Source organism: Delphinapterus leucas, chromosome 5, assembly GCF_059928025.1.
Source record: "Delphinapterus leucas isolate spDelLeu-1000000601 "Yukka" chromosome 5, BTC_Dleu_Yukka2, whole genome shotgun sequence".
NCBI classification, from domain to species: Eukaryota; Metazoa; Chordata; class Mammalia; order Artiodactyla; family Monodontidae; genus Delphinapterus; species Delphinapterus leucas.
In genome coordinates this window covers 56,503,930-56,531,710 of record NC_143133.1, presented here as the reverse complement: position 1 = coordinate 56,531,710, position 27,781 = coordinate 56,503,930, and the positions used below count along the sequence as shown (strand labels likewise).

The 27,781-nt window shown below is 35.4% G+C and overlaps 1 protein-coding gene across 5 annotated transcripts in view; it reads right to left on the bottom strand.

Annotated features, from left to right (window-relative positions):
- PCDH7 (protocadherin 7) overlaps positions 1-27,781 on the bottom strand; it is a 419,973-nt gene that overhangs the window by 210,720 nt on the left and 181,472 nt on the right. For 4 of the 5 annotated variants that reach the window (XM_089911740.1, XM_022566346.3, XM_022566362.3 and 1 more), the window contains exon 2: positions 9,897-10,113. In XM_089911740.1, the coding sequence (XP_089767866.1) occupies positions 9,897-10,113 (217 nt within the window). The remainder of the gene's footprint in view (positions 1-9,896; positions 10,114-27,781) is intronic. The other variant, XM_022566354.3, reaches the window with a different exon arrangement.

Sequence of the window (27,781 nt, the reverse complement as noted above, 5' to 3'; positions counted from 1 at the left end):
CTGATATTTGGATCTAGAAAAAAATTTTCAGGTACCGCATAGAGGCCACTCAGTAACTGGAAAGGATGCACATTTCTAGAGGTTTTTGATGAACCAAATAAACATATGCATGATTAAATAGGAGTTGAAGTTTTGTTTGGAAATTATTATGTAGCAATTATTTAGATTATCTTGGGCTGGAAGAGTAGTTTTATCAATGTAATACCTACTTATAATTCCTGCTAAGCAACAATGAATACAGAGAAAGGAGAATACATTTATGTGTCATTGATAGTTGTCCTTTCTTAGATAAAAACAACATCAAAAGTGACATCTGCCTGGCAAATCATCATTAGTAAGTCTCCTCACATAACACATTTGGAGGCATTGCTTCCCTTGCATGGTGCACGAGCTGTGGTAAGCATCTTTGACCTTGCATTTCTGTGACTGGAACTGGATAGTCCTTTACAATTTGAATTTATTTATCCTGCAAATTCTATTTAATTGTTTTCTGTTTTGAAGCATATCTAATTGCATAATATTACTAACAATTGATAGCACTATTACAGTGTCAGGAATCTGATAATCACAAAATTAAAGTGTTTGATGATAACTAAAATTGTTTGATATCAATTATTGGATCTCACCAAAAATGCAATTAGTCACATACTATTTTAATTCCAAGCCAGTGAGATGGACGAATGATGACCTACTATAAAATAAAACACAGAAGTTACATGAGAGGCCAAAACTCACTTAAAAGAGTAATTATTATATCTCAAGGAAAGATAGCAAAAGCTATTATACAGAAATTTCAGACTCTGTTGTGTTTTCAGAAAATTTTGCAGAAAGAGCAACAAAAAATCCTGAACATAACATAAAGTATAAGTTGGTTAGAAATTTATTAAGATTGATGTCAAGGGGTGCAACCATGCCCCTGCCTCTGACAATAACATTATAGTGGACTTGCTGACCTTGGGAAAAATTTTCAAGTGTGTTCTTACATTATATCTCCTGGTCTTCTGCTTTCTCAATTGTCTTTCTCAATTGTCTCACTTCTGTTGAATCTCTATTGACAACAGAGTCCATACAGCTAAATTCAACAATTTTTTTGAACATCTAGGTATAACCCTAATTCTAAATTTCTCATTAGCCTGCCACGCTTTGTTTGGTTTTGCTTTTTTATTTTAAAATATCCTTCTCTGAAGCATATTTCATTATTCTCTTATATTTCAGTATTTTTTTCAGATTCTGTGTTGGGTACAATCTCTCTCTTCTCTAGTGTCATATGTTTAATTGATGGTCACATCTATTCTCCAAGTTTCATAATCATCATGGTGCCAATGGCTCCTAACGCTGTATTTCTGCTATTTATTTCTACTCCCAAGTTTCTAATGTACATTTTAATAGCCTGCTAGATATCACATGAATTTTTCAAAGGTACCCTAAATCTGACATGTCTTAATCAGGTTCGTTCTCCTGGAAAGATGCTATTCCTTCCATTTTTCCCAAGTTGGCAAATAGCACCTCTGTCTTCCCACCATTGGTATTCTTGGTATCACTCACTATTCTCTATAACATTATCCATTTTTCTGCTTATCAAATCCTAGTCACCCATCCTTCAAAGTTTGGCTACGGTTTTTCACATGCCCAACTCATATCCTATTCTGGTTCTGGTAACCTTTAGTCTCTAAACCTAGAGCCTCTCATGCCTTTACTTTTAAACATCTAATTCTGTACATGTCACTCTCCATCACAATATCTAACACTTAGAAGGCAGAGAGAATGTCTCATTCACCTTTGGATCCTTCGTGGGAATTTGCATAGAGTAAATGCTCAACAAATGGTTATTGAACTTCATGAATTCTCATAATACTCCAAATTCCCTGTTCATTGTATAAAATTTCATCTATGGCTGTGATGACCTTTTGCTACAAATGCTGGGTTGGTGAAATGAAGCCTTATACTGAAAAGAAACAATGTGCACAATTCAGTATAGGGAACTATGGTTCACAGGAATGCAACCTCAGAGTAGCACACCACTCTCAGATCATATGTGGGTCCCCCAATGACCTCATCGTTGGAAATGTTAAGCATTTCAGAGCAGAAATAAAATCATAGAAGATACATTTTGCAATAGAAATGAATGAGTAGATTATTTTTAAACAATAGGATGCTGTTCTTTTTATTACCAAAATATTTTATAGCACTCATTGCAGATTTCTTTTAAATATACAGTATCAAAACTTAGTTTCCTTTGTGACTATCACATTTTAGCAGCTGAAAATCTGTTTTAAAGGAGGCATTTAAATTTGCATGTGTTTCAAATATTTTTTTCATTTTGTAATAAACTTACACTTTCTGTACAGTAATGAGAAGGCATATAAGATAATGAGATTGATGTCAAAAAAATATACCCCTGCATAAATTAAGTAAAATTTATCAGAAACAAGATTTAAAAATAAGGCAACCTGTTGTCTATATTTCAGATAGAAAGGGAATGTGACATAAAGACAAATACCCAAATATTTAATTCGAATCTTGAGATAACAATTACAAAAACAATTTGCAACCACAACAAAAGGAATGAATTGGTTTTTCAAAAAATAAACCTAATCTAATCCAATCTACTCCAATCTAATCATCTGATTTGAGTAATACAATTTGTCTTCTGAAAAGAAATCACAAGAACTTAAAAAAAATTATTTACAGGCTCTTATTAAGTTTGAAAAGGCTTATTTAAAGCACACGTATTTTTAGTAATTGTCCATATTTATGAGCAGGGAGGGAAAAGAGACATAAAAATAATCTGTTCTGTAGATGAGACCTGGATTTACCATATGCTGACAATTTTATCAATGATAAATTCTGGAGTTTTGGAACTAATTATGTTTAGCACCAAGAAAAACAAAAGAAATAACTTGATTAGAAAAGTAAAACAAACAAATAATTTAACTTCATTTAGCTTGACATTAAGCTTCCAGGCCAATATAGTACTTATTTTTAAATCATGTAGAAGATGGGTAGGTAAAAAGAGAGGCTATGATTCAGATAACATTTCAAGGCCTTCTTCCAGCCCAAGCTATTATGTATAAAATTGAAAGATTTCAGTAAGTGCATTTATAATTGTTTCATCTGAATAATCTTCCTCTCCATTCTCTGTGCTTCAAACCACTCTGAACTTCTCTGGTGAGCTTTCTCCTTTTCATATTATAGTGAAGTTACTGAAATCAAGGTTGTATCTTCCTAACCTAAGGACTTCCACCATGAAGGCAGAGACTCTTTCTCGTTCACTTCTACTTCCTCAGAAATCCTTGGCCAAGTTTTATTTTCCACACGTTTGTTGAATCAAAATGAATAACCATAGTTTTGTCACTATATAATTACCCCATTAAACAAGGGACAGGGAGGATATTACTCTGTTTTGCTTTACTTAAGAGAATGTTTTTCTTACAAAACAAAAAAACAAAACCTGCAATAGGAAAAGTAACAACAGTGAGTGTTTTAACCTAAAAGAGGAATACTGAGATGAATCAGTTTCTCAATAAGTGGGCTAACCTCTGAGGTTGAGTGCTAACTACACTTTAAGTTAGTCCCAGAGTTCCTTAAATCACAAAGAAGATGCTTGAGTGTTATCATATTTCAGCAACATCAAGTTTTTTATATATAACTCTAGAACAAAATCAGAGGAAAAACAAAAGTATATACAATATATAAGCAAAGAAGAATGCAAGTATGGGGATAATACCTTGACTAAATAGGGGACTTAACATAGAATTCATTATCTAATAAGTGTGCTGAAATTCAGATAAGCAAATGCTTTGAGAGTCTGGAGGCAACAAACCCCCTAACTGACCTCCAAAGTCACTTTGAGATTTGATGAGAGCTCATTCCCTCCTCAAATGTCATAAGGGTTCAGCAGAGTGATCTAGTTTTAAAGGACTAAATTAGAATAAAAAGGATAATATGGCCACACATTTTATCAGTGTTAATTATTAATATTGAGATTAAAAAGAAAGGGCTGAGAGTTCGGTAGCATACTAATAGGACACTTTTTTCAGCTCGTTTTCTCTGTCAGTGTGAATATTTTGCGGCAGTTCAAAGGGAAATATACACCTGAAGAATAATGCATTCAACTGGAAAACTGGGTATAAAATGTAAAAACATTAAAAAAGAAAGAAGAGAATACAGGGAGATAATGACTTCTCCTCACCTTAAATGACAGAGCGCAGGAAGAGTTGGGTTGATTTGATACCTCAGGATAGAATCTTTCTTTCCCCTCTTTTTAGCTCCTTGATATGTTTAAATGTCACTGGGTGTCACCCCTTGGTATCCCACAAAAATGAGAAATTGACTGGGAAGTATTCAAGGTGAGAATATCATTCTTACCAGTCATTTTAGAATGCTATCTTTGTGAAACTAAACATTTTATGATGTTTTCATGATTATGCCATCATGTCATGTCAAATCTACCTAAAGTTAACAATAATCACAATTATTTTATTATTACTATTTAAATAGTAGTAAATAATTTTATCATCAATATAGTAAACTTATTGCTACTCTTTTACTATTTATTTATAAATTATTATGTGCTATTATCTCACTTAGTGTCTTCCACAATCCTATGATTTATTATTAAGTGGGGCTAAGAGAAGTCAGAAAATTACACTGTTAGTAAGAGGAGAAATCAGGATTTAACCCAATGTCCTTAGATTTCAAGCCTGTTTCTTAAGCCAGTACATTCTGTCTACTACATTACCTCTTCTTCTACAGGACAATGTCTTCTTTAGATTCTTTTAGATTGTGCTGCTCATTTTACTGGAAAGCTAGAAAACTGCTGTAGCATACATCTTGATTAGTTGAGACTCTGCTTAGAGATAATCTCTATTATCACTATCCATAAACACTATGAAGAAGTAGGAGTAAATAAGGCCCTCCAGAATTTTGGGGGGTGTGTGTGGACTTGGGGATACTTGGGAGGTACAGAGCCATTTTACAGATGGCTAGAAAAGTAAAAAAATGCAGTCAGACACTGGTAACTAGACACAGTGAAATGCAGAACCATGAAAATGAATCTTTCTAAGGTATATGTCTCTTCCTACAGACAAAAATTTGCAGGGCATTTGTTCTGGGGTATTATGAGTATGCCATTAACAAGTATATGAGCATCTTTGGAAAGCTGGAAGAGACAGTGTTGTTAATTCAATCTAAATGAAAACAGCAGAAACCAGCGAGAACCGGATGATAGTACCTTACAGATGACTACTGAAAATTGGGTATGTAAAAGAAAAGCAGAAAGTAGAGGGTCCTTTATCCCACACAAGGATATGAGTTTAGTGTCTTTTCTAATTACCCTTGGTCATATAAAAATGATGTTTCATTTCCAAATGATATTTCAAATATACTGTTATTTACTTCTGAAAGCAATGTGAAAGTCCATGGCAGATACGAAAAGACTTCCCAGCGGAATGCACCATGTTTCAACCCTCAAGAACAATGTGCTCTAAACACTAAAGCATGTGTAGTGAGGGGAATGAATAAAACAGTTAAGCCTAGTTTACATAGGTTTGAAGAAGTAAGAAAGTTTGTAAGTGTGAAATTGAAAAATATTAGCATATAAAAATCAAAATTATATTTTAAATGTCTGAGAAAATCAAAAGCATAAAATTAATTAGGCAGTTAAAATGGCCAAATTTCTGACCATTTAACTTTTTTAAACCTGCCTTATGGATCAACTGTTATTTTCTTATTTTAATTTATTTCTATGTTATACTATTTGTAAGTTTACCTAGAGGAAAAATACATATTGTTTTGTTCACTCTTATCTGACCAAATTTTATGCTGTGAGGTAAGAAAGTAAATGTGCTTATTCCATTGTGAGATAACTTAGTCATAATTAATGGTTTTGAGGGCACTGTACCGAAAGCCAGATCAGACCTAAAAATGCCTCTCTTGCACAGTGTAATTTGGGGAGGCTCCAAAACTGTCTCCCATACTGACCTGCTGTTGGACCAACCTTTCCACCTACCTGGCCAGAAATCACACCCTTTGACCTGATTCATTTCTTTGATTTATGTAATACATTCATTATCTACTATTAGAATGCAGGTGTGTTATATAAGTTGTGTAGAAGGCCCTAGAATTACTTCTGCTTTGCCCATATTACTGCATATTATCAAATTCACTCACCATCTCACTAAGAGACCCAAAGTTCTCTTTCTATTCAGGAGAATAAACTTTGTAAGAAAAACTGGATGTGAGAAAAGAATCGCAGCTTATTGGATCTGCATATGGTTTTCGAGTTAATTTAGTTAATTACCTTATAGATGATAGAAACAGACCCAAAAGGAGTAAGTGACCTACCCAATCCTAAACGAAAATTGGAATTAGAGGTCAAGTGGGGTGTTTTCCATATTTGAGTTGTTAAACATATTATATGATCAAGTGATACACAGTAAAACAAACTAGCTCTGCAAATATGATTCAGGGGGACTTCTAGAAGAATAAGTAGACCATGGCATGAAGGCAGGGGTCAAAATAAAAACTTACAATAGACCTAAAGAAACTTATAAACACCATTCCAAGACAGACTCTGAAGCCTACTGCATAGTTAAGACAAGGGCAAGCTCTTGCATAGTCAATGGTTACCCTTAATGTGGTGGTGCTTTTAAGCCTAATATTTGGTTTTCATTTAAATTGTTAATTTATTTTATCATTAAAATATCATTAATGATAAAGTATTTTATCATTACTTAACTTCCCACCATGTACTCCATATTTTAAAATATGTAATCCCATTAAATGTATTTTAATAAAATAACAAATAACCAATTTCCCCAATTTTATCAAAGGATCAGCTTGAAGTAAACATACTATTGATATTAATTAAAGGAAAAAATGTTAGTGATTTTTTCATTAATAAATGCATAATTCATGAGGGCTTTTTAAAAAGTATTTTTAATGTATAATTTTCATTGTTCCTTTCCAGAGACCCATGGGATATAAGTACCCCAGATTTGAAATGATCAGAAGAGTGGGTCTCACATTAATTAATAGATTCTAGTTTCAAGAAATTATTCTTACACTGTATTCTTTCACCTAAGCTAATAAGAAAATAAAGCCTCTTTTATCATTTGGCACTAACGTGGGTTGAAATATAGGGTAAAACTTGTTATAAAGAGAATTAACCCATAAGCTCTTAATAAAATTTTATTATGCTAAAGTATAGAAGGCAGGAATAAAAGCTTTTGTAAAACGTAAGTGCATTTCACTGCCTATGTAATTAAATTTTCTTGTATTTTGGTTATTTCCTTACTACAGCATCTGTGACAATTTATTTTTATCATTAGCTGTCCCAATTTATACCCAGTTTGCATCATCACATTGGAATATTATAAAATTATTGCACTGGAATTTATCTTCTAAATTTTACAAGGAAAATTAATCCAAAAAATTGAGTTATAACTGCATTGTTCCACATAGGTTAAAATTCAAGAAAAATGTTTGAGGTAATAATAATTAGGAAATAGGGCAGCATCCAAAATGGTATTTTCATGGAAAATCCAATACAAATCCTGATTAAAACCTAACCAAGCAAAACACTGCAGATTACCTGGACTCCAATTAAATGTGACAAATGAATATTAGACAGGTTTCAACTCCAATTCTATTTATGCCAGAATGCTCCATCAATATTGAAGATGAAACTACCAGAATTCAAGCATACAATTGCACTTTACTGCTAGATAATAGTCTGAAAACCTGAACCCAAAAAAACTCTTACTCAAATGTCAACTGCTACATTTGGATCACCCAAAGTGAATCACATCTCCTGTGTCATTACCTATAGATCAGGGCTAACGTGAATCACAGCTAGCAGATGACAAATGGTTACACAAACACTGAATTTCAAGTGTCAGTCACATAAAATCAGGAAAACTCAGTTACATTATTGTGTTCCTTGGCCGTTGACAAGACTGAAAACATAGTTATAAAAAATAACTAAGTCTTCCTTGGGAAATGTTTCTCAGTAAACTTTCTAGCCTCTCAACAAGCTCACCAGTTATGTTTTCCATGACATGTATGTTTCCTAAAAAGTAACTGCTATGTGTTTGTCTTATATAATTATGTTTATTATTAATTATTTCTTCTTATTTTAATGGCACTGAATCCTCAAACTCAAAAAACAGAAATAACATTAAAACATGATTATAATGCCAATGATAGTTGACACCCAAAAAATAAAGATTTAATTGTACTTTATGTTGTTTATAGTGAGACAAGTGCTTTTTAAAACACAAATAAAATTACATGATATCATCAAAAGGTAATGCAGATATACTAATGCCCTTAAAGTAAATTAATCCTGCCTTCCTGGGGGGTGGGGAGGGTGTATACAAAACATTATTACGGTATCTTTAATTTAATTTTCACTTTCGTGCAAAGCATTTTAAACCTATTTGTCTTAAATATACATTCATCTGCATTGCAATTCATACCAAAAATTTTATGCTTATTTTAAAAAATACTAAAAAAAATGTGAATTCTTAAAAACCATATCAAACTCCCATCCACATAAGCACACACCACCATACACACAGGTAAGCATGACTTTATAGCCATAAGGCAAAATGCATTTAATCTCTGGCTAATTAATCAAGAAGGTTGTCAATCATCAGACCCTGTTTAATATCATATCTGCTCAACCAGATAACAGTGTGGAAAACTAATTATTTAACATGATTTAATTTAACAATAATTTCACTTAAGGTCATTTACAATGTATTATTCTCTAATGTTGGGTTTTAATATTCATAGGTAAATGTCCAGAAAAAAAAATCAGACTTTCTCCTGCTCTAATATATTCTATTTGCATATAATCACTAAAGACACTGGCATATAACAAAAATTGAGAGTGTCTTAATTCACTTGGGGGATGGAATGGTGAAAGACAAAATTCACTTCAAGGTTTCACTAGAAATAAAAATGTGTGTGATTCCCCTTCCTTTCCCTGCATATAACCAAATCTATTTTTATATATGAAATAATAAAGTTAGCAAGAACTTTACCATTCCATTATTTGACACAAATTTATTCTTCAGGCATCTACTTATAACCTGAAATCCAAAATATAAACCACCTAATTGTCTTTGGTAACATAAACAAATGTGAAAAGTTTCATAAGCACTACTTGCTATCTAACTTATAGGAAAGTGTAACTTAAAGGAAAGTGTACGTAAGGCCAATTGTGATAATATGAGAACCATCTCACAAGAGGATAAGAATATAGAGTGCTATAACCTTCTTTCCTCCCTTTCCCTTGCACAAAAATGAGAAAAAACTTATAATTAAATAAGAGGGGAGTTCTAATAGCATTTACAATATATTTTGGAGAATAAGATAATACTGTTCTCCTTCTTTGACTCCATTTCAGTTATCACTTGAAAAGGAGAGGTTTGAAAATATTTTTCTAAATACCTAGGAGAAGAAAGAATCCAGCAAGGTGTGTTTACTGTCATTTCCTTTTACCAAGACTGGATGATTGCAGTTGAAGAAATAGTTGCATGACAAAAATGAATAGAAGAAAACAATCACACAAGACCTTTCTTAGCGGCTATTGTTTAGGTATTATGGACTAGTTTAGTCTTTTCCATAACAGGTACTACTCTGATTTATTTGTAAATGTGTTCATTTCTGACAGGTTGTTTTAAAATGATGCTTCAAGTTTGGTGAATTTTATCTATAGAGTTATGTTCCTTTATTTGGCATTTCTGTACTTTTAGCAAATATTGATTATTTCAAATAAACCAGGTTTAGTGTCAGCTATTTTATTTTGGTTTTAGACTGACCTTCGCAAGTCTACTTATTACAGCTCACTAGCGTGATTATGTGTGTAATGTTGTGTTTGCCCCTACCATTTTCCATATGCTCTGCCTCACCAACACTGCCATCCGGCGTGGTCCTTTCATAGTTGTCCTCTGGGAGTGGAAGGGCACCCAGCCTTGGCCCTGATGAACTCTTACTGCTTGGTGTTTCTGACTCCTCCAGCCCGCTGTCATAGCAACTCTGCAGTGACCCCTGATGTGGGTCTTGGGGCTGACTCACAACAGAAAACGTCACTCTACGAAATGGCTGTAAGAGAAAAGATTCTGAATGTCACTAAGGTATAAGATTGTAAATAATCTTATTTTAAAAATACATAAATTACATACATTAAGGTCGACTGACAACTAATTCAATACAAAACGGTTAATATAACATGTTGAAATCTATTTGGTTAACTCTATTTTCTGAGGCAATACCTAGAGCTTAGATTTTATTATGGAAAAACTGAAAATTCCCTTTCTGAAATAGAAATAAGAAAACATCAATGTCACTAACACACACATGTAAATCTGATATTTTACTTCCACATATTCACCATTTTTCTATCCTGTAGTCTTCACTTCAGATATGTTTTACACAAATAGACTCCTTATAAAAACAAGGGTCAGTGATTTTGGAGAGCAATAAATATAGAGCTAATCCATTGTAAGAAGATTTCATTTTTTAAATACTTTGTCCATAAGGCAAATGGTTTAAAACTGAGTGTTTTGGCAGTTGACAAACTACTAAAGGTACAGCTGATAAACAGGAATTTAGATGTAGTGCTAGGAAATCGGAATATATTTCTTACTTCATTCATCTTAAATATATTACCTATTGACCCTGAAAGTGTAAGGGTAGTATTGAAATAATAAACAAAAAATTCCTGAGCCAGGGAATTCAAAATAAACCAAAATTTTTAATTGTATGTGCTTTTACTATGACTAATCACAATTTGCTCAAAAAAGTAACATCATGTACAGTCTTTAAGTTGTATTTAAAGTATGGTGCAAATCTTTACCCAATTGGACATCACAATTTACTATGTTACTAATGTTGGCTGGATAGAACACTTAATATATATGGAATTTAAAGGTTATCATAACTACAAAATAAAACATTTTAGGCTCATTAAGGGAACAAATTAATGCCATACATTGTCAGGGCTATGTACACATAATATTTTGGGAAAAAAATATAAAAAGGTTCTGCAATATTTGTTGGAGATTATTCTTGGCAATAGTTGTATTCATTAAGCTCTTGTATGATTTAAAAGTGGCATAAATGTACAGATTTTTGCACCTATAACTCAGACTGGTTCTTTCTAATATAAAGTATAAAACTAATGTTGCCAGAGTAGTGAGAAAGGTAAAGAAGCTTTTTTGTACTTTTAGAACTTGAATACTATTGGTAGAAATCACTAATCACAACTGGGACCAGTAGAATTTTTAAAATGTTAAGGATTATCTACATATGGCAGGTTATTAATGGGAAAGCTAAGAAGAATTGTGACATTTCCCCCAATTTTATAAATTGGTTTTACTAAAGACAAACACATGGTTCCACAAATCTTCCCTTTATTTTGTCTCATAGAGAAGATTGGTCAGGAATATTGTCTTGTTCGTATTTCTAACCCAGTACCTCTCCTTCCATGTACATACTTGGAGTATACAGTCTTTATAAAATCGTTTTAATTTAATTCAAAATCAAACTTACAAAGGGAAAACATTTAAGGCACATTCTCTTCTTTATAATGTTTCACTGAATTGGGACTGCAGATTTTTAAAACAATTACGAAGTATTTCTAGTACAAACAGCATGCACACCATGGGCCAAAATTTACTGGCAACTAAATCTCTAGAAACATTTTCCTTATTTCATTAATAATTCTCATATTGCTTTACAGTAGTATGATTGTGATATTTTACCTTATTTCTTAATAAACATAGAAATCAGTTTCTATTTCCCATGCTTTATCTTATGTGTGCATATTTTCTTTTTTTTCTATTTATCACTCCCGACTGACTGCAGACTCTCTGTGAATTGTTTTATGTTTGGTCTTACTCAGAAGTAAGACCAGTGACAGTCTCCTAAAACTATACTGTTCTGCACACAGAAGATACTCAGCAAATACTACCGAACAATAAAATGTTAATGACAATGTTGAATTTAGGAAAGGATGCCAAGAGTCATGAAAACATATTATCACTTCAAGACATAGCAGTGGGTTAAGAAAAACATACAAAAAGAAAAAGGAGGGTCAAATGTTATTTTTAATTCTATTTTAATGATTCTCAAATCTTTTAGAATCAGTCCACTAATGCAAGGAGAAAGTTCAAAATGAATACAGGAATACATAAATTATGCTAATAAATTGACAAAGAGAAATAAGAAATTATGAGAGATAATGTTCCATCTTGATATAAAAATAGAAAAGAGGATGATGTTTGAACAAAGGTAGAAATCTCAGAATCTGTGCTTAAATGCTACTTCTACCAAAAGTAATTATAGAATAGCAGAGACAGGTGATAGTCTATGTTTGCAATGCAAAATGTCAAAAATAAAATAATTATTTTTCTATTATGTATTATGTAATAACTACTGTGAATCTGTGCATTTTTTTAACTTATTTTATTTATTTATTTTTGGCTGCATTGGGTTTTCGTTGCTGCACGCAGGCTTTCTCTATTTGTGGCGAGCGGGGGCTACTCTTGGTTGCAGTGTGTGGGCTTCTCATTGCGGTGGCTTCTCTTTGTTGTGGAGCAGGGGCTCTAGGCGTGCAGGCTTCAGTAGTTGCAGCATGCGGGCTCAGTAGTTGTGGCTCACGGGGTCTAGAGCGCAGGCTTAGTAGTTGTGGCGCAAGTGCTTAGTTGCTCTGCGGCATGTGGGATCTTCCTGGACCAAGGCTCGAACCCGTGTCCCCTGAATTGGCAGGAGGATTCTTAACCACTGCACCACCAGGGAAGCCCTGGATCTGTGCATTTTATTTTCTTGATTCCATACCCTATTTTAACTGTGAATATATTGATCCCCATGAATTATTGTAGGTTACATATTACATTTAACGATGGAAGGAAAATGTTGTAATTTTAAAATACTAGGATCAATATATATACTAGCAAATGCTTAGATCCATTAATAATTCCTTTTTATAAAAAGCTTTTTCATTTAAAATAATATCTAAATGAGTGGAAAATGATTCATAATAAAAATCTAAAATAAAGAATATCACACAATGGGTCATAAAATACTCCATCTATCATTTTTATCTACACGTAAAAATATCCCATTAGAGCTCTACATACAATATAAACATTACATTACTACCTCTTAAACTTTATTTTGATAAATTTAAGTAAATAAAATCTTGTGACAAACTACTTAAGTTGGTAATGTGAACCAAATTGGTACAGAATTCTGAAAGAGAACCCATTAATGCAAGAATTAAGTTTAATTCTAGTAATAAATCACACATGTAGATTTAGATAGATAGGTAAATAGGCAGATATTTCGGGAGACAGACAAGTATTTACACACTATCCTTCATCATTGGGTTGGGTCTATTGAGAAGATAGGTTTTATGGCAGAAGTTATGACACAGAAATTCATATTATTTACATAGTCCAGATATATTGACTAAACCAGAAATGTAAGCAATGTGTTGACTGTGTGACAGAGAGAATGAGTTTGCATTGTATATGTAACTGTCACTTTGTTAATGACTGATACTCTGAAGCAGAGTGGTTTAAGTGATGATTCCTAAACCTAGATGTGCCTCAGAATCATCCAGAGTACTTCTGAGAAAACGCAATGCAAATATCTGGCCTCAGCTTAAACCCAGTGAATCAGCATTCAGGGTGGAACTGGATAGCAATCATTTCTAAAATCTCTCCAGGTGATGAAGAGGCACAGAGCGGAAGGAGAAACCCTACAGTCGAAAGACTATTTGGTCAAAAAGACTAAACTGCTTCAGGAAGCCAGCTGGTCCCCTAAGCGTTCATAAAATTTCCCTGGAGAGTCAACAGAACCATGATTTCGGGGGGGGGGACCTTGAAGATGGTGGAAGAGTAAGACGCGGAGATCGCCTTCCTCCCCACGGATACACCAGAAATACATCTACACGTGGAACAGCTCCTACAGAACACCTACTGAAGGCTGGCAGAAGACCTCAGACCTCCCAAAAGGCAAGAAACTCCCCACGTACCTGAGTAGGGCAAAAGAAAAAAAGAAAAAACAGAGACAAAAGAATAAGGACGGCACCTGCACCAGTGGGAGGGAGCTGTGAAGGAGGAAAAGTTTCCACACACTAGGAAGCCCCTCCGCGGGCGGAGACTGCGGGAGGCGGAGGGGGGAGCTTTGGGACCGCGGAGTAGTGCACAGCGACGGGTGCGGAGGGCAAAGCGGCGAGATTCCCGCACAGAGGATCGGTGCCGACCAGCACTCACCAGCCCGAGAGGCTTGTCTGCTCAACCGCCGGGGCGGGCGGGGCTGCGAGCTGAGGCTCCGGTTTCGGTTTTGGACGGAGCGCAGGGAGAGGACTGGGGTTGGCGGCTTGAACATAGCCTGAAGGGGTTAGTGCACAACGACTAGCCGGGAGGGAGTTCGGGGAAAAGCCTACACCTGCCGAAGAGGCAAGAGACTTATTCTTCCCTCTTTGTTTCCTGGTGCGCGAGGAGAGGGGTTTAAGAGCGCTGCTTAAAGGAACTCCAGAGACGGGCGCGAGCCGCGGCTAAAAGCGCGAACCCCAGAGACGGGCGCGAGCCGCGGCTAAAAGCGCGGACCCCAGAGACGGGCGGGAGACGCTAAGGCTGCTGCTGCCGCCACCAAGGGGCCTGTGTGCGAGCACAGGTCATTCTCCACACCCTTCTTCTGCGGAGCCTGTGCAGCCCGCCACTGCCAGGTTCCCGGGATCCAGGGACAACTTCCCCAGGAGAACGCACGGCGGGCCTCAGGCTGGTGCAACGTCACGCCGGCCTCTGCCACAACATCACGCCGCCTCTGCCGCCGCAGGCCTGCCCCGCACGCAGTGCCCCTCCTTCCCCCCACCCCCGGCCTGAGTGAGCCGGAGCCCCCGAATCAGCGGCTCCTTTAACCCCGTCCTGTCTGAGCAAAAAACAGACTCCCTCCAGCGACCTACACGCAGAGGCAGGGCCAAATCCAAAGCTGAGCTCCTGTGAGCTGTGAGAACAAAGAAGAGAAAGGGAAATCTCTCCCAGCAGCCTCAGAAGCAGCGGATTAAAGCTCCACAATCAACTTGATATACCCTGCATCTGTGGAATACCTGAATAGACAAGGAATGATCCCAAATTGAAGAGGTGGAATTTAGGAGCGAGATCTATGATTTTTTTCCCTTTTCCTCTTTTTGTGAATGTGTACGTATATGCTTCTGTCTGAGATCTTGTCTGTATACTCTTGCTTCCACCATTTGTCCTAGGGCTCTATCCGTCCATGGTTTTTTAAAAAAAATTTTTTTCTTAATAATTAATTTTAATTGTAATAACTTTATTATACTTTACCTTCGTTCTTTCTTTCTTTCCTTCCTTCCTTCCCTCCTTTAGACAACGAATCACCCCAAATTGAGGAGGTGGTCTCTGAGAGCAAGATTTATGATTTTTCCCCCTTTACCTCTTTTTGTGAAGGTGTATATGTATGCTTCTGTGTAAGATTTTCTCTGTATAGCTTTGCTTCCAACATTTGTCCTAAGGTTCTATCCGTCCCTTTTTTTTTTTCTAAATATTTTTTAATTCAATAACTATATTATACTTTATTTTATTTTTACTGTATCTTCTTTAGTTCTGTCTCTTTTCCTTCTTTCCCTCCTTCCTTCCTTCCTTCCTCCCTCCCTCCCTCCTTTCTTTCCTTCTTTGCTTCTTTCTTCCTTCCTTCCTTTCCTCCTTTCCTTCTTTCTTTCCTCATACTTCTACTAATTCTCTCTACTTTTTCTCCCTTTTATTCTGAGCCGTGTGGATGAAAGGCTCTTGGTGCTCCAGCCAGGAGTCAGGGCTCTGCCTCTGAGGTAGGAGAGCCAACTTCAGGACACTGGTCAACAAGAGACCTCCCAGCTCCACATAATATTAAACGGCGGAAATCTCCCAGAGACCTCCATCTTAACACCAGCACCCAGCTTCACTCAACGACCAGCAAGCCACAGTGCTGGACAACCTATGCCAAACAACTAGAAAACAGGAACACAACCCCACCCATTAGCAGAGAGGCTGCCTAAAATCATAATAAGGCCACAGACACCCCAAAACACACCACCAGACGTGAACCTGCCCACTAGAGAGACAAGATCCAGCCTCATCCACCACAACACAGGCACTAGTCCCCTCTACCAGGAAGCCTACACAACCCACTGAAACAGCCTTAGCCACTGGAGACAGACATCAAAAACAACGGGATCTACGAACGTGCAGCCTGCAAAAAGGAGACCCCAAACACAGTAAGATAAGCAAAATGAGAAGACAGAAAAACACACAGCAGATGAAGGAGCAAGATAAAAATGCACCAGACCTAACAAATGAAGAGGAAATAGGCAGTCTACCTGAAAAAGAATTCAGAATAATGATAGTAAGGATGATCCGAAATCTTGGAAGTAGAATGGACAAAATGCAAGAAACAGTTAACAAGGACCTAGAAGAAATAAAGATGAAACAAGCAATGATGAACAATGCAATAAATGAAATTAAAAGTACTCTAGATGGGATCAATAACAGAATAACTGAGGCAGAAGAACGGATAAGTGACCTGGAAGATAAAATAGTGGAAATAACTACTGCAGAGCAGAATAAAGAAAAAAGAATGAAAAGAACTGAGGACAGTCTCAGAGACCTCTGGGACAACATTAAACACACCAACATTCGAATTATAGGGGTTCCAGAAGAAGAAGAGAAAAAGAAAGGGACTGAGAAAATATTTGAAGAGATTATAGTTGAAAACTTCCCTAATATGGGAAAGGAAATAGTTAATCAAGTCCAGGAAGCACAGAGAGTCCCATACAGGATAAATACAAGGAGAAATACGCCAAGACACATATTAATCAAACTGTCAAAAATTAAATACAAAGAAAGCATATTAAAAGCAGCAAGGGAAAAACAACAAATAACACACAAGGGAATCCCCATGAGGTTAACAGCTGATCTCTCAGCAGAAACCCTGCAAGCTGGAAGGGAGTGGCAGGACATACTGAAAGTGATGAAGGAGAAAAACCTGCAACCAAGACTACTCTACCCAGCAAGGATCTCATTCAGATTTGATGGAGAAATTAAAACCTTTACAGACAAGCAAAAGCTGAGAGAGTTCAGCACCACCAAACCAGCTTTACAACAAATGCTAAAGGAACTTCTCTAGATAAGGAACACAAGAGAAGGAAAAGACCTATAATAACAAACCCAAAACAATATAGAAAATGGGAATAGGAACATACATATTGATAATTACCTTAAATGTAAATGGACTAAATGCTCCCACCAAAAGACACAGATTGGCTGAATGGATACAAAAACAAGACCCTTATATATGCTGTCTACAAGAGACCCACTTCAGACCTAGAGACACATACAGACTGAAAGTAAGGGGATGGAAAAAGACATTCCATGCAAATGGAAACCAAAAGAAAGCTGGAGTAGCAATTCTCATATCAGACAAAATAGACTTTAAAATAAGGACTATTACAAGAGACAAAGAAGGACACTACATAATGATCAAGGGATCGATCCAGGAAGAAGATACAACAATTGTAAATATTTATGCACCCAACATAGGAGCACCTCAATACATAAGGCAAATACTAACAGCCATAAAAGGGGAGATCGACAGTAACACATTCATAGTAGGGGACTTTAACACCCCACTTTCACCCATGGACAGATCATCCAAAATGAAAATAAATAAGGAAACACAAGCTTTAAATGATACATTAAACAAGATGGACTTAATTGATATTTATAGGACACTCCATTCAAAAACAACAGAATACACATTTTTCTCAAGTGCTCATGGAACATTCTCCAGGATAGATCATATCTTGGGTCACAAATCAAGCCTTGGTAAATTTAAGAAAATTGAAATTGTATCAAGTATCTTTTCTGACCACAACGCCATGAGACTAGATATCAATTACAGGAAAAGATCTGTAAAAAATACAAACACATGGAGGCTAAACAATACACTACTTAATAATGAAGTGATCACTGAAGAAATCAAAGAGGAAATAAAAAAATACCTAGAAACAAATGACAATGGAGACACAACGACCCAAAACCTATGGGATGCAGCAAAAGCAGTTCTAAGAGGGAAGTTTATAGCAATACAAGCCTACCTTAAGAAGCAGGAAACATCTCGAATAAACAACCTAACCTTGCACCTCAAGCAATTAGAGAAAGAAGAACAAAAAAACCCCAAAGCTAGCAGAAGGAAAGAAATCATAAAAATCAGATCAGAAATAAATGAAAAAGAAATGAAGGAAATGATAGCAAAGATCAATAAAACTAAAAGCTGGTTCTTTGAGAAGATAAACAAAATAGATAAACCACTAGCCAGACTCATCAAGAAAAAAAGGGAGAAGACTCAAATCAATAGAATTAGAAATGAAAAAGGAGAAGTAACAACTGATACTGCAGAAATAAAAAAGATCATGAGAGATTACTACAAGCAACTCTATGCCAATAAAATGGACAATCTGGAAGAAATGGACAAATTCTTAGAAATGCACAACCTGCCAAGACTGAATCAGGAAGAAATAGAAAATATGAACAGACCAATCACAAGCACTGAAATTGAAACTGTGATTAAAAATCTTCCAACAAACAAAAGCCCAGGACCAGATGGCTTCACAGGTGAATTCTATCAAACGTTTAGAGAAGAGCTAACACCTATCCTTCTCGAACTCTTCCAAAATATAGCAGAGGGAGGAACACTCCCAAATTCCTTCTACGAGGCCACCATCACCTTGATACCAAAACCAGACAAGGATGTCACAAAGAAAGAAAACTACAGGCCAATATCACTGATGAACATAGATGCAAAAATCCTCAACAAAATACTAGCAAACAGAATCCAACAGCACATTAAAAGGATCATACACCATGATCAAGTGGGGTTTATGCCAGGAATGCAAGGATTCTTCAATATACGCAAATCTATCAATGTGATAAACCATATTAACAAATTGAAGGAGAAAAACCATATGATCATCTCAATAGATGCAGAGAAAGCTTTTGACAAAATTCAACACCGATTTATGATAAAAACCCTGCAGAAAGTAGGCATAGAGGGAACTTTCCTCAACATAATAAAGGCCATATATGACAAGCCCACAGCAAACATCATCCTCAATGGTGAAAAACTGAAAGCATTTCCACTAAGATCAGGAACAAGACAAGGTTGCCCACTCTCACCACTCTTATTCAACATAGTTTTGGAAGTTTTAGCCACAGGAATCAGAGAAGAAAAGGAAATAAAAGGAATCCAAATCGGAAAAGAAGAAGTAAAGCTGTCACTGTTTGCAGATGACATGATACTATACATAGAGAATCCTAAAGATGCTACCAGAAAACTACTAGAGCTAATCAATGAATTTGGTAAAGTAGCAGGATACAAAATTAATGCACAGAAATCTCTGGCATTCCTATATACTAATGATGAAAAATCTGAAAGTGAAATCAAGAAAACACTCCCATTTACCATTGCAACAAAAAGAATAAAATATGTAGGAATAAACCTACCTAAGGAGACGAAAGACCTGTATGCAGAAAATTATAAGACACTGATGAAAGAAATTAAAGATGATACAAATAGATGGAGACATATACCATGTTCTTGGATGGGAAGAATCAACACTGTGAAAATGACTCTACTACCCAAAGCAATCTACAGATTCAATGCAATCCCTATCAAACTACCACTGGCATTTTTCACAGAACTAGAACAAAAAATTTCGCAATTTGTATGGAAACACAAAAGACCCCGAATAGCCAAAGCAATCTTGAGAATGAAAAAAGGAGCTGGAGGAATCAGGCTCCCTGACTTCAGACTATACTACAAAGCTACAGTAATCAAGACAGTATGGTACTGGCACAAAAACAGAAAGATAGATCAATGGAACAGGATAGAAAGCCCAGAGATAAACCCACGCACATATGGACACCTTATCTTTGATAAAGGTGGCAGGAATGTACAGTGGAGAAAGGACAGCCTCTTCAATAAATGGTGCTGGGAAAACTGGACAGGTACATGTAAAAGTATGAGATTAGATCACTCCCTAACACCATACACAAAAATAAGCTCAAAATGGATTAAAGACCTAAATGTAAGGCCAGAAACTATCAAACTCTTAGAGGAAAACATAGTCAGAACACTCTATGACATAAATCACAGCAAGATCCTTTCTGACCCACCTCCTAGAGTAATGGAAATAAAAACAAAAATAAACAAATGGGATCTAATGAAACTTCAAAGCTTTTGCACAGCAAAGGAAACCATAATCAAGACCAAAAGACAACCCTCAGAATGGGAGAAAATATTTGCAAATGAAGCAACTGACAAAGGATTAATCTCCAAAATTTACAAGCAGCTCATGTAGCTCAATAACAAAAAAACAAACAACCCAATCCAAAAATGGGCAGAAGACCTAAAGAGACATTTCTCCAAAGAAGATATACAGAATGCCAACAAACACATGAAAGAATGCTCAACATCATTAATCATTAGAGAAATGCAAATCAAAACTACAATGAGATATCATCTCACACCAGTCAGAATGGCCATCATCAAAAAATCTAGAAACAATAAATGCTGGAGAGGGTGTGGAGAAAAGGGAACACTCTTGCACTGCTGGTGGGAATGTGAATTGGTTCAGCCACTATGGAGAACAGTATGGAGGTTCCTTAAAAAACTACAAATAGAATTACCATATGACCCAGCAATCCCACTACTGGGCATATACCCTGAGAAAACCAAAATTCAAAAAGAGTTATGTACCAAAATGTTCATTGCAGCTCTATTTACAATAGCCCGGAGATGGAAACAACCTAAGTGCCCATCATCGGATGAATGGATAAAGAAGATGTGGCACATATATACAATGGAATATTACTCAGCCCTAAAAAGAAATGAAATTGAACTATTTGTAATGAGATGGATAGACCTAGAGTCTGTCATACAGAGTGAAGTAAGTCAGAAAGAAAAAGACAAATACCGTATGCTAACACATATATATGGAATTTAAGGAAAAAAAATGTCATGAAGAACCTAGGGGTAAGACAGGAATAAAGACGCAGACCTACTGGAGAACGGACTTGAGGATATGGGGAGGTGGAAGGGTGAGCTTTGACAGGGCGAGAGAGAGTCATGGACATATACACACTAACAAACGTAGTAAGGTAGATAGATAGGGGGAAGCAGCCGCAAGGCACAGGGATATTAGCTCGGTGCTTTGTGACAGCCTGGAGGGGTGGGATAGGGAGAGTGGGAGGGAGGGAGACGCAAGAGGGAAGACATATGGGAACATATGTATATGTATAACTGATTCACTTTGTTATAAAGCAGAAACTAACACACCATTGTAAAGCAATTATACCCCAATAAAGATGTTTAAAAAAAAAAGTGTACACGTTAGTAAAGATAAATACACAGTTAGATTTAGATAACTATAATTCTGTAATAGGATTTTGTGTTAACCAGTTAGATATAGTATAAAGGTTAGAGGAAATTAATATTAAAAATAACTATAGCTACTATGAATTGTTAATGAATATACAATGTAAAAAAGGTAAATTGTGACATCAAATATATAAAAGGGGAATAAATGGGTGCAATATCTGTAAAAAAAAAAAAGAACCATGATTTTATCTTGGGATGTAAAAGTATAATATGAAGATATTTAGTGACCTGAGGTGTCTGAGCTTTCTATTTTTCTGTCTAGGATGATAAATGACTTCATGTCTTGCAAAGGCAAGCTGGTCTATACAAAACAGGAAAAAGCAGAAGAGCTTGAGGACGAGTGTCAGCTTCCCAGATCTTTGAAACTATGACGATGTGCTTGAAAATTGAGTAAGTAATGCAAGAAAGAAGTGTCCAAGAAAATTGTTCCAAAAATTGTGCATGGGACATGTGTGAGAATTATAAACAAGAGGGAGTGGAAATCAAAGATTTTATTAGGCAAATAAATGATCTAATTAAAGGGGTGAGATTACAGACATGATCTGACAATTCCCTGCAAAAGAGAAGGAAGAAGAAATGTTGAGGGCAGAGGATTATGCTAAGAAAGAATGAGGGAACAGCAAAAAGAATGGCCAGCAAGGCCACTATAAAGCAAAGCTGTGTGGCTGACTGGATCTAGCTGTTATACCTACACTTGTTTTGTCCCGTTATGTCCCGGGGTTTCAAGGATGTTCCAACAATAATTCTACACATTTAAGAAACTCAAAATCTTATATAAAAGCAGACAAAATATAATATGATTAAGTTTCCAATAAAATAAAGGTACCCCCAAAATGCCATGAAACCTGCTTAGGAATTTAGGGCAGGCACTGCAAAGGAGGGGTTTATGGGTCAAGATCTCTAAAATAATTTTGATAGATAATACATATTTGAAGGCTGATAATAGATTTCATATCTGGGACCAGCAGCAAAGGATAAAAAATAGGGTGAGTAAGAAAACCAGGTCATTTTTGAAACTCAGAAGCCAAGGAAGCTGTTAATTTCAGGAAACAGAATAAAAACTTACATGATCAAAGCCATCAGAGATGTTGAGAAGAATGCTGATTACCAAAGGTCCATTGGATTCATCCATTAGAAGGGCATTTTTGCTAAAAATTCTCTGAACTCTGGGGAACAATTCTAGGAGATTAAGCCAGAGGAAGTAAAAGACCCACTTGTAAATATATGGAGAAATGGAGAAAGTGGGGACAGACAGTCTCTAAGAAAATTTTTAAAATATGGTATGAGAGATGTGGGGTAGCAGTTAAAAGAAAAAAAAGATTTGTGTAAAATCTTTATTTTTTTTGTCTTTTTTCATTGTTATTGAAAAAGTTTTGCTTTAGGGTAAATAGTTGAAGATGCAACAAAAAGGGCAAGCAAAAACATGCCTAATAACATAAGTTTGTTGGGGAATGAAAGAAATCAGAGACTGGAAGTAAACTAACTAGAATTAATAGAAAAATGAAATTAAGAATAAAATCACAAAGGCAAGGTAAACAATAAAACTCATTGAGGAACTGCATGTATGATTTGTGTGTGTGTATGCGTGTGTGTGTATGTGTTTAATGAGAAAAAATATTGTATATTAGAAATAATAGGAAAAAAAATTTATTCCAAGCAACATTATAGATTCCCCATTGACCTCAGACAACTTAGCTGACCCTTGGCTCTTGTGCCTTAGGCTCAGGGTCTGTAAAATGCAGAAAATAATACCTGCCCCTTACTAACTTAAATTCTCTGAGAATTAATGAGATAGTTTATACAGAAGAACCTTAAGCTCACTCAAAGACATATACTATAAAAGGTATTATACCTCAGGCCACAGCTATATAACTACAGCCATCTCCCATTATGTTTTAGGCTTTTTGTTTTTTGTTTTTTTAAGAAAATATAGAGCTGGCCCAGCAATTTACAAAGTTTCTAAATATAATTTTAAAAATTCATATGAAATTTCAGATCTAATTTTCCAATTCATGCACTAAGTTTTTATTGTTCTACATGCAAGTTATTTGTAAAACAAATAGGTACATACAGTAACACCCACATTTTTCGAAAATTATTTGAATCTAGTCATTTTTATTGAGCATGAATATTTTTATATTCAATTATTTAAGAATGACATTCATCAATTATCTTTTGTTTCCATTATGACACACTAGAGACTTTCATTTGAAGACACACATATATTCAAAGGTAACTCTGGATAATATCCAATCCCTGGGATGTGGGATGTACCTCCATCATCATGCCAGGCCCCAGCTGATGAAAATGCATTAGAATTGACTTTGCTTTAAACTACTATAGACTGGGAACCAGTCCATTCTTTATGTAATCTTTATCCATTCTTTATATAATTTTATTCACCTTCTGTTCTAGAAATCTAGAGGTCACATGGGAAGTGTATACAGATGTGAATGGAGAGGTCTTCTCCCTTCTATTATTTCCCTCATGCTGTGGGAGTCCATAAGTATGGCTGTGTCTTCCTATCCTCCTCTCCTCATTGAGAATTCTGATGAGCCCAAGGTGAGGGACATGTGATCGCCTTGATCATTTCCACATAAAATCAACTTCAGAGCCTTGAAAAGGCAAGCATAGCAAATAAGGATTAAGTTGGGTGCTGTGGGGTTATACAATGTAACATATTCAATAAATGCATTTGCTTATTAATATTTTGGATTTTTTAAAATTTGGAAAACATGAACATAAGTTAAAATGGTGTATTGGTAAACTTGGGATCAAGAGAAAGACAGTCTGCATAGATGAGGAGGGGATTTAGAATATGTCTGGATGACAGAAACAATGCTTTTGTTCTAATGATAGTATTGCAAGGGGTAAGGCATTCATGAAGGGAAAAGGTGATGAGCATTTGATTCATTCTTCTTTTCTGTCAAATTTCATCTCAGCAATTGATAATGTGGACTACCAAACAGTAAACCTAAATCTAGGCAGTCTAGCTGGTTTAGAGGTCACATACAAAGTTATCACAATCCCCACTTCGAATATGGAGTAGAAGCCAGATCTTACCCTGGTCTTATTCAGAGAGTTCAAAGAAAGTTAAGTCCACACATTTCAAATTCATTAGAGGACTGGAACAATTTTCTAAAAAGTCTTTTTTTTTAATATCTAGAAAGTATCTAATACTGCCTCATTTTTTATATTGCAGATTCATTTTTAATTTTTTTTAATTTTAGAGAACCATATAACTGCCCTGCTTTTTTGACAGTACTGATATAATAGCATATACAATTTATAATCTACACCTTTAAGAAAATTCATTCTGAAATTAACAGTAATATGTTATTCTGTTTTCAGAATGCAATCATTGTCAAATGTGTTTAACATTTCCAAGTGCTACCTATTTTAAAAAAATCTTTGTCACAAAGTTCATTTATAGTCTCTAAGAAAAGCAATAAAGACCAGATGCATATTTGCAAATATATGATAATAATGAATATTTTATTTTTATCCATTCTTAATTGTTAGATTGATTAAAATGTAACCATCATACCATAAAAGCAAATATTAAGTCCCATAATCAGACACACTTAAAAATATTGGCCTTCCATCTGCATTATCAAAATCTTCTAAGTTGCAACCTGTACAATAATAATGGATTGTTTTCTCTGATAGGGCAGTGACCAATTTTTGAAAAGGGAAAAGAAAAGAGTTGAACTTTAGGAATATCCTGTTATACACAATGCTTACAGTAAAAGAGAAAACACAGCATCAGGTTAAGAATGTAGAAAGTTTCCCCTTGGAGTCCATCACCCTAGTGAAACTACTTTTATGAGGATTGCATCTGCAAGAGGATAGAACTCTAATGATGCCCCTGGAAAGAACTTCAGGTTAAATCTCTCTGCTCTGTGTATTACAGACAACTTTATGGGAAACTTTAAATTTGCACCTTCCTTTTTAGCTTCAATAGTTTCTCCATAAATCATCTCCTTATCTGGAACTCACATACAGCTGTCTCAGTCACATCAATTATTTCTGAATGGGCTGAAAAGGTTTTTTTATTTTTTCCAATTCACTTAGTTATGTCCATCAAACAGACTTCTAATGACTCTCTTTGTCAGTCATAAAGCACTGAAACAGTCATGGAGCAGAACATTGCTGAATTATAAGGAGCGCTGCTTTTGCTTTTTACTTTTAAAGAGGAGCTATCTAAGACAGTGAGATCTTTCCTTGCAAATGAACAGGTACTTGATTAATCTGCAAGCATTGTCAACCAGTGTCAGTGGCTAGTGAACAAACATATCTAGGATTCCATAGTGCATTAGCTGGAATATGTCTGGCAGAATCTACAAACAAACTTTAATGAGGTCTTTTAACTTTTGGGGGGCATCTTCCTTTTCTAACATGTTAAGGTTGTTCTGTACTTCAAACTGTCTTTCTTTCTTTCAAGTCAATAGCAGATGAAAGGGTATTAAAAAGAAACATGCTGAGACATTTGGATTGGTTAATTAAAACACTCATTTGGGGAAGGAGAAGTTAAATAACTGTATTTCTTTTGACTTGCATGCAATTACATATTTGACATTATTGTGTATATTTGTCCTGCAGAAACTAAGAATGCAGGTTATACTTTATAGTTCTTAGTCCACTAGATCATAAACAATTTAATATTGCAAAAGAACAATAATGACAGTTAGAATAGGAGCTATCCATTTCACATGGGTCATGTTGATCTTCTGATTTTGCAAATGAAAAAAAAATAATGAATTTAATATTCAAACTACTGCAAGAAATACTGTAACCTAAAAATACAAGCTTGTCTCCTATTTTTTTCCTAATGAAAAATATCAGAAAACAGAAGAGAGAAAGCCTAAAACTCTTAGTAAATATAGGCAAACATTTTTTCTGAAAACTTCTAAAAAAGATATTGTGCTCTAAAACACAAACTGTGGGTCCTTTATTTTGTGGACACGTTGTTTGATCTAGTTTTTCTCTTTTGCTGGTTTCCATTAAGCCTAGTTGAGGATTTGGCAAACTTTTTCTGTGAAGGGCCAGAAAGTAAATATTTTAGGCTTTGTAGGTCATAGGTCTCTGCCACAATTACTCATTCTGACATTGTCCTGCAAAAACAGTCATTGAAGATACATAAATGAATAAGAATGGTCATGTTCCAATAATACATTTTTTATGGAAATAATTGGAATTTCATATAATTTTCCTAATTCATAAAATGCTGTTTTAAAATGTTTTCAACCATATAGAAATGTAAAAAATCAAATGTAAAAATACAACTTTTCTATTTTATTAACATTTTTCAAGTTATTGTGGACTTTTCAACCAGTGTGTAAAGTCCTCATAAACAGTGTGTAGCAATTATACCTCAACAGTGCCTTGAAAATAGTTTAGATTCAATTGTCATTTGTTAGCCTGTTTTAATATTTACTGTCCTTTTTTGCAAATAACTCTGAACTGGAGAATCAGGAGACTTGGAGTCAAGTACATGCTCTGATACTAAGAGTAAAATCTGGTGGAAAGATCCATCTTTCAGTTTCATCTTCAACTTTAAAAGGAAGGAGTTATAACAAATGATATTTAACATCCTTTCCAGTTCTTTAATTCTTTGAAACTATAAGAAGATAGGTTTGTTCAATAAGTGAATAAATGGCTGAAATCCATGATTTTAAAGTAGTCTTTGCTCACCCATTAAGAAACTCCTTAGTACATTGTATGGTCTTGAAAACATGAATGCAACTTGAAGAGCATTCACTCATGAAACGAGAACCATGAACAAAAATATGTATACCAACCAAACATTTCAGTCAATTACCTTGATGAAAAGCTACAAAGATGACAACATCTTTGAGAGAGGTGTTTGTAACTAGTAAAGAAATTCTCTGGAATGTCAGCTCCATGGAATATGCTTATCTAAATCTTCCCTACCCTCTGAAACCACCTCTTCTGTGATTTCTTCTTTGACTCAACCCCAAAAAATGTTCAGTTGAGTTCCTACGGTGGGTTAGAGGCTGTGAGATCTCATTCGTCGCTTAAATGTATGCTTCGAATAGCAGAGGTTAGCAAGGTTGGTATGAAATTGAGTGGTAAAAACATGCTGAGCCATTGATTAGATTTCACCTGCCAATTCATTTGAGACCCTACACAGTCCCTTGGAAGTTTCTGTTTACATGCACAGAGAAACAGGAAGGCAGAGGGAGTCCTAGTTAGGAAAAGATACTGACAGGCAACGAATGAGAAAAAGATGATCTTTGCAATAATATTCAAT